Here is a 13,924-nt window from a genome sequence, read left to right as displayed (position 1 = left end):
ATATGAAACAATATGAAACTGTTATTAAGGTTAAAGTATTTTTGAAACTGCAGGCCTAAAATAATATCAGGAGAAAAAAGGTTGGACACTCAGCCTGTTTAAGTAAGTATGGTTTGAGTTCATAGATTTACATTGATTACACATTGTTATCACAGAGCGGACTGTCATGTGAGTGCACATGCAAAGCAGTTAAAACAAGGCAAATAATATTGTACTAAGATTTTTTTTTCCCCAGGTTGCAGAGACACACTTTTTGTACAGCTTTAAGTAATGGAATTTGAAAAGAGAATATGCAGTTTACCATAAACTGTGGTTCTCTGTTCTTGAGTCTCTCCTACATTCCTTAGTGTGCAACTTTATTGATTGTTCATTGTGTCAGCAGTCTATACTCTGGACTTTGTGAGACTATGAGAAAAAAAAAGGTCAGTATTATGAAATAAACCACAGAGACAACTCAGATTTTCTGCTAGCACACTGCACTGCACCCTAAATACATATTAGACCAGCAAAGTTTCCTGACACACTTAAAGCAGTGTGAAAATGGATCTGACTGGCAGTGTGCTACATACCATAATAATAGTAAGGCTACGAGACAAACCGCAATTAACTGAGCAAAATCTTTCAGTTTAATATTCTAATATGCATTTTTGCAGTTTTGTGATGTTCAAGCAGGCCCTCTGTCTGTTCTGCAAGCTTATGTATCGCAAACAAAACTCCAGCTTTTTGTTTTGTCTGTTGATGACAACATACTTGGGTTTTAGTTCATTCTTAATGTTCCATTTTTCATTTTTAATTACAGGATTTCTGTCATATATAGCCACCATTTATGTTCATTATTTCTTCATTAATGTCCCTGTTAAAAATCTTTTTTAATCCGTTCATTAATGTATCCAGCTATCCATATTTAAATCACGTTCTTTTCATAATAATAAAATGGCTATTTTATTTAATCATTATTATGAATAATTCCAGTTTCAACAGCAGGATAAGTCATACTATTCCGGAACTGATTAAAATTGAAGAAATAGGGAGCTATTGTTTATCCACCTAGCAAAGGTCTTTATCACTCTCCTGTGGTTGAAACATGAATTGCAGATCCTGTGATTGCAGGTCCTTCTCCTTATCAGTGGTATAAAATGCACTATAACATGCATACTTTCAACCAAAATACAATGTCTTTCTGACATGTGAACAACCATAAAATTTTTTGTTTTTCAAAGTGCTGCAGTACATTTTCTAGAGAAACACCTACTCATTTTATACACACGCATGCACACACAACTGTCCATCAGGCTAGTAGACAACACACAGCTCCAAAGGGTGCAGTTATTGTGAAGACCTCCCATCTGCTTCCAGTGCCAGAAAAAAAATTCAAGTGACCTGACAGACTATGATGATGGCACTGATAGCCTGCAATGAAAATCTTGGAGTCTTGCAGGACTAACAGACTCTCATTCATGAGTCAGCAGTCAGCACATATGATTCTGTGGTATGCTACCTACCTCTTTGTTCATTCAAACTCAACATTTTCTACACTACTAACTGCCTCCTGTTCATTGATATGAATACATCTTAAAACTTATACTGGTATATAAATAACGGTAACACTTCAAGTGTCCCTATTTACTATTTATAAGCAGTATATAAACATTTAACAAAGTGGTGTCTAACACACTATAATGTAGTTGTAAGCAGATATTAGTGTTATTAATGTATTTATCAACAACTGTAATGCCTCCTGTGGGCACCCACAATTGGAAGCTGCAGTTTAAACAAATAATGAATGACAATATAGCAAAACACAGTTTTAATAATATGTCTTCATAGGAGAATAACAATTTTTGAATAAATAAATGTAAATAAATGTCCTTATAGCTGATAGCTTATAACTACATTACAGTGTGTTATATAGCATTTATTAATGTTTATTAAATGTTTTATAATGCTAAGTGTTACCAAAATAACAGGCATATTGTGTTTTCAATATTATTACTGTATATCCTTTTTAGTTTTTATTTACACAAGTAACAAGATAATAAAGGAAAACAGTACGATTTAACTAACCTTAGCATAGCGTTACATGTCATAACCAATAACTTTATAAATGTGAATAAATAATTTAGTAATTCTTATTAAAGCAGTTATAAACCATTGATAAAAACAACATTTGGGTTGTCAGGCAGTGAAAAATCTCCCTGCTTTTTGAATTGTTCATAATATGTTTAGTTATAGTTATGTTATAGCTATATGTCTAGTTGTTAATCACTGGTAAAGGGTCAAGAGTTCCTCAGTTTCTAATGAGCGATCATTTGAGCAGTAATATATGTTAGAAAGACATTAATAAAGGATAGTAAATATCAAGACTGCTGTTATAAATAATTAATAAAGATGTTTCACTTGAATTATGTTATTGTCATATACTTGCTCTTTGTAAAGCACTTTGTAATCACTGATTTTGATAAGTGCTACGTAAACCATCTTAATTATGATTATTATTTATTTTATTCTGGTCTGGGCCCCTGCTATAACTTTTAGTAAAGAGCCAAATAGTCCATTGAGGGGTCTTCATGATGAATTAAACAGCTAAAATGCCAACGCAGGTGTCCTGCTGGAGGACAACCTGGCTGCTGCAAAGTTCTTCTTATTAATGGCTTATAACTGATCAATTAAGCATTATTTATTAACCAACCAACAAACTTATTAGCTAGTATTAAATTTAAAAAAAAAAAACCAAACAAAAAAAACAACAATCAAAAACCATACAAAAATAATGAAACATCAAATATTCCCAATATACAGTACATTTTTACAATTTGATCAATATTCTTTTCTTAATATTCTTTCTTAATTAATCATAGCTGCTCATATTTTTTATTCTTTGTATAATGCTTCATTCCTTACAATAACATTTGTTTCTTTATTTGTTTATTGGGAGGAAGGTCTTCACATTACTTTCAGTGGTTAAAGTATCTAATACACAAGCTATGTGTAATAAGTAGTCTAAATCAGTATTAATTAGTATACATTAAATAAGCATTAATTTCACGAAAGCGCGGAAACGTCAGGCCCCCTTTCCAGTGACTTTCTATAAAATTCAAAAAACAACCAAACAAACAAAAACAACAATGACAAAAAACAACATAGTTACATACCTGCACATACAGTACGTATCGGTTGCTCATGAAATGTTTAAGAAACTACAAATCCCTAAAACCCTCCAGTAGCTATCGCACACCCATACCCACATCTGATTGGACAAATTCAGTAAAGTCTTTTGTCATTGGTCGACGGTGGCCATGTTTGCAATTCCAGGTGTCTATATGCGGGTTAGCTAACTGGTTAGCTGTCTGAGCTACAGTTGCCTTTTTATTCGGGGTAAAATTAACGAACGGCTCTGCCACCCCGTTAACATCGGCATATTTGTACGCCACTATGCCGGTTCACTCCCGGGAGAAGAAAGAAAGTAACCACGAAGAAATGGAGGTGGATTTTCCCGAGCAGGACGGTAGCAGCACAGACGAGGAGGACACCGTTAGCTCATCCGTGTCCGAGGATGGAGACAGCTCGGGTAGGAAAAACAGGCCATAAACACCAACCCACAGTTAATTTTTTAACATGCTTGTCTGTCAAACATGGGTTAAACAAATATGCGGTAGCTGTTTAAAATTAGCTGATATTTTGACCAGGGAAGTGGTGGCACAATATGGATCAGAGTTGTTATGATGTTAATAGTGGTTGAAAAGAAAATAGTCGATATGGAGCTGATGCCGAACCTGCCATGTCTTCATGTGAACAGAGATGGATGATGAGGACTGTGAAAGGAGGAGGATGGAGTGCCTGGATGAGATGACCACCCTGGAGAAACAGTTCACTGACTTGAAAGAGCAGTAAGTTCCTTCACCTTATTGTTGCCAATAAAATATAGACCTCATTTTAAGCTGTCTGTCCTGAATTAACAGTGTTCTTCATGAAAAACTTACCATAGTCTGGGTCAGAGACTCTGAGATGCTTGTCATATCATCTGACTATTTAAGATACTCTCTCTTAGATATTCTTCACATTAATCCTTACTAATCAACATAATATCATTAAAATAGAATTTGTACACACTCAGTAGTCAGCATGGACAGTCTGATGTTCAGAATGAAATGGACCATGCACTGAAATCGCACTGAATGGAGCAAAGGTTAACCTGGATGTCAAGCCCTGAATCTTGGTCAGGGTCTTTTGCAGGGTCAGATTACTTGCCTAGATATTTTCCACAGCGATGGTTAGCTGCATTCTGTTTCACAGGTATGAAAACAGGTGACAATTCTGGGTGAGAAATCTACATCAGCCAGCTAGGTGCTGGTAGATCTTGGCTCTTGCTGCATTGGCTACGTTCTTTCTGACTTCTAGCAGCCATTCGGTGTGTAACTGTCCATTCTTTGGAAGTGACATTCAGTTTTGAAAATTTTTTTGGCTTTTAAAATGTGTAATCTTGGCTGGTGTATTTGACAAAGATTAAGTAAATGGCCCCCTGCCATGCCAAAGCATCCGGTTCCTTGAGAAGTAAGGACATGATTTTGATGCTCTGCCCAGACCAGTGAGAGTAGAGTAATGTGATTACTCCCAGCTGTGTTTTATTATGTTCTTGTGTATGGACACTGTGGTCAATTGGCTTTTAAGACCAATTCAAGACAATTGCTAGACTCTCGAAACTGCCTTGAAAGTAAATTCACCACAGGTGCTAGACTCACAGTAATGCCTCAATAATAATGAAGTGTTTACGCCTCAGTTCAGCCTTATGAATTGATGTGCTTTGTTACTGTATTTTGTGCTGCTTAGGTTGTACAAGGAGCGTCTGAACCAGGTGGACATCAAGCTGCAGGAGGTAATGGCTGGCTGTGCCCAAGAGTATCTGGAACCTTTAGCCAACCTGCAGGAGAACATGCAAATCAGGACCAAAGTGGCTGGTGAGTCCGAGTAATCTTTCAGTCTTTGTTGCTTACTTACATATTTAGGTATTACATTGAATTCTTTCAGGGATCAAACCCCCCCAGCCTTAACCCTTAATGTGTGCATTTATATAGGAAACAAGTTGAGCATAGCAGGACTTGGCACTTATTCAGTTGTCAATGTCTGCAATGATATTTAACTAATAGCATGCGCTTTGCAATTTAAAGATTATAGTTTGTCATCTTTCCTGTTGGTTGCTGATTTGCCAGTAATGTTTGTTGCAGGGATCTACAGGGAGCTGTGTTTGGAGTCAGTGAAGAATAAGTACGAGTGTGAGATCCAGGCAGCCTGCCAACACTGGGAGGTGAGAGGCCAACATTTGAGTCAGGGCTTATGTGAGGTACCTAATAGATTAATAGATTAATAGATTTTGTTCAACAGACAATTCCCTAAACAATGTAGGAAATACACTGTAATTTTGGATGTTTGGGTTTTCACCAAAGGAAGCACTACCTGGAATAAATTCCAACCCTAGTCCTACTTCTGGAGATTTGAGATTGATGACTTTGTGTGTTTGTTGACCTCTCTTTCTCCCCTCCAGAGTGAGAAGTTGCTGCTGTTTGACACTGTGCAGAGTGAACTTGAGGAAAAGATAAGAAGATTGGAAGAAGACAGACACAGTATTGACATTACCTCAGGTACCAACCAAAGCTTCAACAAACCATTGTTTGAAGAAAATGTGGTTTTCATCCATTTATTCATCATTTAGTCAAAAAAATGTCAAAACCAATCATAAGTTGGGCTTACAGTGACATCCTAAAGTTGCTTACTTAGTGCAGCCACTATCCACAAAGCCCACAGTATTCAGTTATATTGTTATGAAATAGAGAAAAGCATTCCTTGTATTCATTTTGCTTGGCAGTAATTAGTAAATATTTAATATTTTCATTGAACAATAAATAAAGCAGTTAATTTATTCCAACTGGGAACTGTCAGTTGACAAACCTGTAGAATTAATTTTTAAGTACTCACACACCTTACAGGGTATAATTAGTGGCGCTAATGAAGAATCAATGAATAAACATTGAGAATTTGGTCAAGAATATGTTAACCGACAACATTCGAAGTTTGTACTTACTGTCTATAAAACAGGTTGAAATAGGAAGCAAATATTCAATAGAAGGAAGTGACGCAGAAGCATAATAATACCCCCCCGCTGTAATCTGTCCTCTTTGTTTCCTAGAGTTGTGGAATGATGGATTGCACTCACGGAAAAACAAGAAAAAAGACCCGTTCTGCCCAGTCAAGAAGAAGAAGCCTGTTGTTGTTTCTGATATCCTTTTCCTTTTGTCCCGTTCTTGTCTTATTCCTTCCATAGGTCATCTGCACCACATTTTGCCGCAGCACTTCAGTGTCATGCTGTTAAAGGTATAGTCAGTGATTCTAATGCAATACAGTTTTTGTCAAATTCAGTGAAATTCTCCTCACAGTCTACCTGTCCGTTCTGTTTGCGTGCTGAAAAAACTCTGGTTTTCCGACACTGCTCTGGCTCTGAAAATGGGAAACAAACAAAACGTCTTGGACCGAGCCAAAAACACTATTTCAGCCAATGGGCAACAGGGGGCATTCATGCTCGTACACAGGACAAGGGAAAGGAGATGGTGAAGAGGGGAGATGGGGGAAATGGGCGGTGGGAGCGAGGGACGGTAAATCTGGCACATGCTAACAGATATTGCCAATTTAAGGATTACCAGGGAAAGGAGAAGGAGCATTCTACCCATCTGTCGCTGGCAGACTATGTGGAGTTTTGAATGGGATTGATTGGGACTGCAGATGAGACACCGGTGGTGATGTTAAAGCGAGTGCATGGAAAGAAATGTTTACTGGCGGCAGCATGACAGCAGCGTATACTTAGTCACATTGCCAAGAATGAGACATGGAAGAGGAGAAGCCAAAGAGGAGAAGGTCAGATAAACAAAAACTGAAAAGAAGTGCTGTGATCAAGCCATGGCGAGGAGCCGTGTTAATATCAGTGAGACTTTCCGGTGGTGGAGAGACCTCTGAGGGTTGAAAGACATTAAGACAGATGCAGAGGTTGCTCTGTTTCTGCTTGACAGGTGTGTAAAACATTAGTCTTGCTATGTTTCACAGAGCCCATAGGGCAGTAATGTTTTTGACGGTAAATTACTTGCCCATGGACATTCAGCTTACTTTCTAGTTTACCACGATATTGTGTTGGTGTGATGTTAGCAATAGTAGCAGGAGAGTTGTTGCTGTTTGCAGCTGGTACGCTGGCCCTGGAAAACTGTCTTGTCTTCTCTGCATGTTAGCTTCGCAGCAGCAACAGTTTGCTGTCTCTTTGCTGTAAATTATGGTATCTATCCGTACAATGTGTAAACGGTTTTATAGTCACGAAGACCTAAAAACACATGTTTGCTAGCACAGGGGAATTTTTTGGAGTGATGCATAATTCAAAATGCTAGGTCATGTTACCTCACTTGTTAGCTTGGCTACAAACCTACGGTTTCACTTCCTTCATTGTATTTTTGTGAGAACAGTCTAAACTAACTCAGGCTAGTTTTTACTCTGTTGTGTTTTGGGTGCTGTGTTTTTTGTTTTTTGTTTTTTGTTTTTTTTCTTTTTTTTGTATGTTGTTTGCTTGATGATTTTTTTTATTACAAGGTTTGTTTTGCTTCAGCCATGAGAAGAGAGAGTATCCACTTCCATGCCATAAGAGACTCTCTGGATTCCACAATTGTGTAGTTGCCTTAGCAATGCACATCCATGAATTTTGGGGGGCAGAGCTTCTGAAGGAGCACCGAAGGGAGGGCTATATTTGTTTGGCTGTTGAGTTCTTTCTCTAGAATCACTTACTCAACCTTAACCTCTCCATTACGGCCTTATATTGTTTACATGCTGCAAGATCTGGATATTCTTGAAGACTGGACTGCAATAAGAAAGGTATTATTATGATAATGGGCAAACTAGTCAACTGGTAAATGCATCTATGTTGATCTTAAGTTTTGATTTGATTTTTCGAGTTGTGTCTGTTTTCTCCCCCATGCAGGCGATGGCTTCGCTGGGGCCACACAGGGTGAAGGTGGATGGTAAGAGTTTCTCCTTGTCCTTGGTTACAGTCAATAGCTGTCTGAGTGCAGTGATCGACCCATAGTTCCACAGGAGCAGTTGATTCGATACTTTCTGCCAAAAGTGCTAAAGTTCATTGATAAAGAGACAAATGTTGCCTTTGTCCCTCTGTCCTCCTTTTTAATGCTTTGTACTGTATTTCTTTTAACCTTACCCTGCCCTAAGTCATTTGTTCCCTTCCCTGTCCCTGTCTCCTCATCTCTTTCACACCCAATTTTTCCTTCTCTTTTTCTTCCTTCAGTCCCTGCAGTAAAGCCTGACAGACATCACCATGTGGTGCACTCTGAGGACGGTCGACTTTTCTATGACAACCAGTGGTACTGCAGGGGACAGACCATCTGTATCAACAGAAAGGACGAGTACCCGACGAGGTGTGTGCATGTGTTTGTGTGTGTGGGGGGGGGGGGTTATTGAAGAATAGACTGTTATTTCTAAAAATGAGAGGGAGTGAGGATTTTGGTTATAGCGTGAGAGATTTATAAAGCTAAATGACATGTACATGCTCATCTGCCAATTTGTGTTTCTGAGTCATTGTGTGAGTCTGTGACTGAGAAGCAGTGTGGTCACATGGTGCATTATTTGTAATGGAAAGGATCATGGATTGATTTAACCAAAGACAATGTGAGTTTTAGCTGTTATTCCACATTCTGCTCTTCGTGTGCCCTGTGTGTTCTCAGGACAGGATGTACACTGAATAGAGGAAATGCACTGATGTCAGTTTTTCACAGCATAACACTAACCCCCTTCAACACCACTGGGTGGCATATGTATAGGTAGAGCTGTGATACAGTGGTCCGTACAAAATACCAGTCAGTCAGTGGTCTGAGGGCAAAATGTAAAATCTAGCCAGAAATATGCTCTAGAAAAACTGGTTTGAAATGATTTTGTTTTTCATAAATCGGAAAGTTTGATTTGTTTCAGACTTGCACCTAGTTGTGAAGAAAGTACTATAACATGAGTATTTATATAAAAAACATTTTTTCAAAGATCTGAAGTGATTCAGTGTGAAGATATGGTGGGCTCCAATGCATGAAAGAATTTTTTAAATACAATTTTCAGCAAGCCATAACTTGGCAGAAATGCAACAGTAGGCCAACCATTTCAGAAGTTAAAGGCATTTAATAGTGTGGAACAATCCCTGAAAATTCCAAGCATGTAAAACAAATAGTTCAAAAGTAATGATTTATGGAACTTTGCAATTTTTAAGCATAATTATCATTAAAGCCACAAACCCTTTTTTAATGCCTCCATATCTCAGAAACTAAAGGAGATACATGCCAAAAAAATTGCACACTAGTTATTGGGTTAAATGACACTATTTACATGAAGTATGAAGCAAATCTAAGATCATCAGTTGGGAATATTTTCTAAAATCTGTTGATTTGACATGGAATTATCCAGTATCATATCAAAAGAGACAACAATGATAAAATGGAGACTGTACTGATCACATATTTAGTAGTAGATTCCATCCCTCACTTTATTTCTGTTTTTGAATTTTTGATGGCAGATTCTAACTGTTGAGTGTTTGCCACTCAGGAAGGAGTGGCCATCAACTTCTGTTTACAGTAACATCACATGCAAACCCTCTAAATGACTGTGAGGATTGTAGTTTGGTGTTGCACTAACATTGTCCTGTCTGTGTGTCATGCAGTGCCATCATCACCACAATCAACAACGATGAGGTGTGGTTCAAACGACTGGATGGCACTAAGTCAAAGCTGTACATCTCCCAACTGCAGAAAGGCAAATACACTATTAAGCACTCATAAGAACACACTGACACTCGCTCACACACATACAGTACAAAGACTATCATCTTTGAAATGTTTCTCTGCCTCTTTTCCATGTTCTGTCTTTCTACATGCTTGCCATATGTACAGTACACGCACGCGCACACACACACTCACACAAACACACCTCATTTCACAACCTCTTTGTATGAGTAACAAAAAAGAAACTGTCCAGAAACAAACAAGTGTCAACAGACCTTTTTAGAAGATGGTCTTCTCTGTAAATATGTATATGTATGTTAATAATGTTGACAAGGTCACAAAGTGTCATTTTCTCTGAAATGGAGATCAATGCAAAGTGCTACTAAAAAAAATTAAAATTTAAAAAAAAAAAAAAAAAAAAAAGGGAGAAAAACCAGAGCAGTAGCGTATGGTGAAGCTCAGTCGCGTGCCTTTCTGAGACAAGACGATGCCTCTGCTGATTTAAAAAAAAAAAACTCCTGAACTATCAATGCAGTGAAGCCTTACTCTGTACTGCGTTAGCACCAGGAGGACGGAAGCGGGTCAATGAATCAGTGAGAAACCCTGATCCAGGTGAGGATGCCATTAGCCTTGAATTTCATGCTCCACAGAGCCTAATAAATCTTTATTAGGATCCCCAGGGGCCCCACTTTGAGAAAATGTTTGATTTAGTAAAGAAAAAAATGTACAAGTGTCACTATAGAGACGGAGAATGATTAATCAATGTTGAGTAAATTATTATATTGTTAACATGAGATAAAACTCTTCTTCAAGAACACCCCAGGGTTTTGTTGAAACCCGCTTGGGAGCCACTGTACTAAATGATCTGTTGATGTGTTGATGTTTTAGTGTAATATTACCAACATTATATTTTTAAGTTCAAACCAAGGCCAGCCCCATGCACTAAGCAAAACATAATGGTTGGAAAAGAAGCCTAAACATGCAGAAATGGGAGGTGCCCTGTATATAGAGGCGACAGTGTATTTTCAGTTTAGTTGATTCTTCCCTCTGTCTCCTATCATGTTGCCATGCGTCTGACAGTGCCTAGAACTTAACATTTAAAGGAAAATATTTCCACCTGGCATATTTCCCATACATGTGGCTTTTGTGGCTCCCTATGCAGGCTACCCCAGGCAGCTACTTTCTGTGTCGACGTTCTGTTGGAGTCAGAGACAAGGATTTGAAATGATTCATGTAAAACTCATATTTATTTTGAAAGCTGTAGGAGGCTTGCGCCACTTGCTTTGTTGCTAAGTTAGGTTCACTCATAAAGTGACAATAGCAAAGTTGATGGGAAATAGGCCAGGTTGAACTATAGCAGAATTTCCCTTTTAAGGCAGGATCCAAAAAAGGTCTACTCCACGGGTTTGGGTTGCATATGTTTGGTGGTGAGTTCATAACAGAATTGGATTTGTAATTCATAAAGCCATTTTTCAGCTTTTTTTTTTTCTTTATTCAGCCTGTTTGTGTCTGCTATGAATAAAATAACAGAGAGGATCATTTATTAAGTACTGCAGTGTAAATGTTACATCTCTAAAAAATCAATAGTATCTCCTGTTGCCTGTCTTCTTGTCTTTGTACCTCTTCTGTTGTCACTTCTCTTTGCTTATTCCCCTTTGTCTTCTTCTTTGCTGTCAGTAAAAATGTTCCTCAACATTGATGTTTAAACGGTACAAAGAAAAGGCAAGGTTAAGGGATATTTTTGTGCATACAATCCGTCCAATGTAAATTATGTTAATTGAAGGGGATCTTGCTTTGTGTGTCTATGTGGTGCTTTATGCTTTCAGCATTGCATACATATTTCAAAGTATTACCTGCCAATAGTATTGTAAAGAGAGCTGCTTGCAACACTATACCATAAACATAAAGAAAAAGTGTTGGTGAGGCCTAATGTGGCTTCCACTGAGTAGAACTTGTTTTTTTATTTCTCCTTTGTTTTTATGCATCATGGTTCCTTTTCCAAAAAAGGAAAAAGCTGAAATTGTGTCAATGCATGTATAGCTGATTAAAGATTTTGTTTTGTATCATTTGAATAGTCTAACCTGCACACAAACAATTCATAAGAGAGCAGAGATTCCTAATTTTGGTAGTATTGTGTTTCTACTGTCCTTCCTTCCTGCTTTTCTAGCAAAAAGAAAGTGTCTGTATTTAGGCAATTACAGTATCAACCTGCACTGCTCAGTTTGAGTCGAGCTAATTTCCTTTTCTTTGACTTAAGAGCTTCGGATGAAAAAAATATCAGAGTTTGGCATAGAAATTAAATATCCTATTGGATTTGGCCTAGCATGCACAAAAAGCTTAGATAAAATCTTATATAATACTCCAGTGTACAAAGGCAGAAAGTCCCTGACAGTGCTCAACCCAAAGTCACCCCTGAGGTTTGCTTAACCCTGGCTACACTCCTCTGGGCCAAAAAAAGTGGCTTATTTAGGAGAAAAATGCTGAGCTAGTCCTATTTGATAAAGGCTCTTTGGTCTGCTGTGCTGTTTAATCTTTCAGTCACTTATTTCTGCCAGAGGGCCACTCACTAGATTAACCCAACATACTGGTATCGATTCAGGATCTGTGCTGAAATACCATTTTCTTGCCCCCCTCACTGTCTATCTGCCTGTCCTCGGGCCTGTCCGGACAACTCATGCGGAACCCCTGCAACCTTTGATTGCTCTATTGGTAATATTCAAAAATTTGGTGGAATCAATTGAAAGGCTAATTGGTTAAAAATTTCCTCTAGATAGAGCTTTATTACCAAAACTGATGTTTTCAATACATATTCTTTGCTATAATTTGCCACATGGTCAACACTATGAAGTTTTAGTGAAGATTGTGTATCTAAATTTCCCTCATTTTAAACAGCTAAACAGGCCCTGCTTGCACTTCCCCGGTGCACTACCACATCTCTGGCCAGAGGGTGTCAGTAGAGCTCAACAGTAGAGAGCTAGCAACCTCTGCACTAGATGAGAGGAGGGAGTTGGTCTGAGAATCTGGGGCGTCCTGCTACTGAAGCCTGCCAGCTGATGAGTTAGTGAGTTAGTGAGTGAGAGAGAGAGAATTGATAAAGGCACAGTTTGATCACAGCTTGCTGGCCACGTCTGCTACTGCAACACAGCGAGGGAGAGAGAGAGAGAGGAAAATCCCTATGACCGCATTAAAGGCAGCAGCAGCAAGCAGGCAACAGGGCTGCCTGTTTTCTTGCACGCTATGCAGCATCTCTAATGCATTCCTTGAAACTGCTTCACACATTCCTGTGAATGTGCTCATGAATGCATGAAGAAATATGGACAGAATTGGACATGACATGCAGATGCAAACACACAACAGCAAAGGGAAGGGGATTAATTGTTTGTTTTCTGTTAAACTGTATCTGTGAAGCTGCTGGTTGAATCTATGGCTCGTCCTGAGGTTCTAGAGGGCTCTGGGTAGCTACTAATGTGATGAGTCAGGTCCTGACGGATGAGAGAAGCTGGCCATCTTCAACCTTATCTATACTTAATGAGTAACCAGAACTGGAGGGTCATGGGGACGTGTTTACTGCAACACTTGGGCTAATTAGACCGTGAAAGTGTCAAACTGTGCTAAATTACTTATATCCTTGCCCCTCTGTGTGATGTATATTTGTTTGTATTGGTATGAACTTTCAGGAGAATGAGGCTGTGTATGTGGATCTCTTTGTGCATGCACGCATGTGCTGTGTGGTAGGGCTGTGCGTGGGTGTGTACCTTTGCTGATTGTGTAAGAGTGTTAAATGCATACATCCATACGTTAACATCAAAGGGATGGGGCAAGCTGCTCATCATCAGGATACATGAGAAGAGAGAGGTATACATAGAGCAAGTTGGATTCAAATGGATAGTGCTGCACCTTGCTCCCTGTGCTCTAGATGAGCCTGGTATCACTTCTCTAGGTGTGTCAAAGGCAGTGGCCTAGAATTCACCATTAGCACTCAGAGTATAGCAATTTTTTTTATCTTATACTGCCTAGACTCTTTTCGCATCAAGTTGCTGCTTCTTTAGAGTAGGCCTAATTTGCTTTGCACAAGGCAAACAAAAGTAAGTTTAAATGTGGCCTATTTTATAAGTAACAATTTA

General features: G+C 38.6%; 1 protein-coding gene across 1 annotated transcript; it reads left to right on the top strand.

Annotated features, from left to right (window-relative positions):
• Positions 1–3,298: 3,298 nt before the first annotated feature.
• On the top strand, positions 3,299–10,315 carry brms1lb (BRMS1 like transcriptional repressor b). The gene is made up of 10 exons (XM_040126007.1): positions 3,299–3,568; positions 3,797–3,887; positions 4,828–4,955; positions 5,223–5,302; positions 5,540–5,636; positions 6,182–6,271; positions 7,835–7,899; positions 8,006–8,045; positions 8,327–8,456; positions 9,740–10,315. The coding sequence occupies exons 1-10, from the start codon at positions 3,433–3,435 to the stop codon at positions 9,855–9,857; spliced, it is 975 nt and encodes a 324-aa protein (XP_039981941.1). The 5' UTR covers positions 3,299–3,432; the 3' UTR covers positions 9,858–10,315.
• The last annotated feature ends 3,609 nt before the right edge of the window (positions 10,316–13,924 follow it).

Source organism: Xiphias gladius, chromosome 4 (assembly GCF_016859285.1).
Source record: "Xiphias gladius isolate SHS-SW01 ecotype Sanya breed wild chromosome 4, ASM1685928v1, whole genome shotgun sequence".
Classification (NCBI taxonomy): domain Eukaryota; kingdom Metazoa; phylum Chordata; class Actinopteri; order Istiophoriformes; family Xiphiidae; genus Xiphias; species Xiphias gladius.
This window is presented reverse-complemented; position numbering and strand designations above follow the sequence as displayed.

Bases quoted from the DNA above. Each gene is read 5' to 3' on its own strand.
- brms1lb (XM_040126007.1), top strand. From the start codon at position 3,433: ATGCCGGTTCACTCCCGGGAGAAGAAAGAAAGTAACCACGAAGAAATG. The intron at 3,569-3,796 runs GTAGGAAAAACA...TCATGTGAACAG, and splicing joins CGAGGATGGAGACAGCTCGG to AGATGGATGATGAGGACTGT. The intron at 8,457-9,739 runs GTGTGTGCATGT...TGTGTCATGCAG, and splicing joins AAGGACGAGTACCCGACGAG to TGCCATCATCACCACAATCA.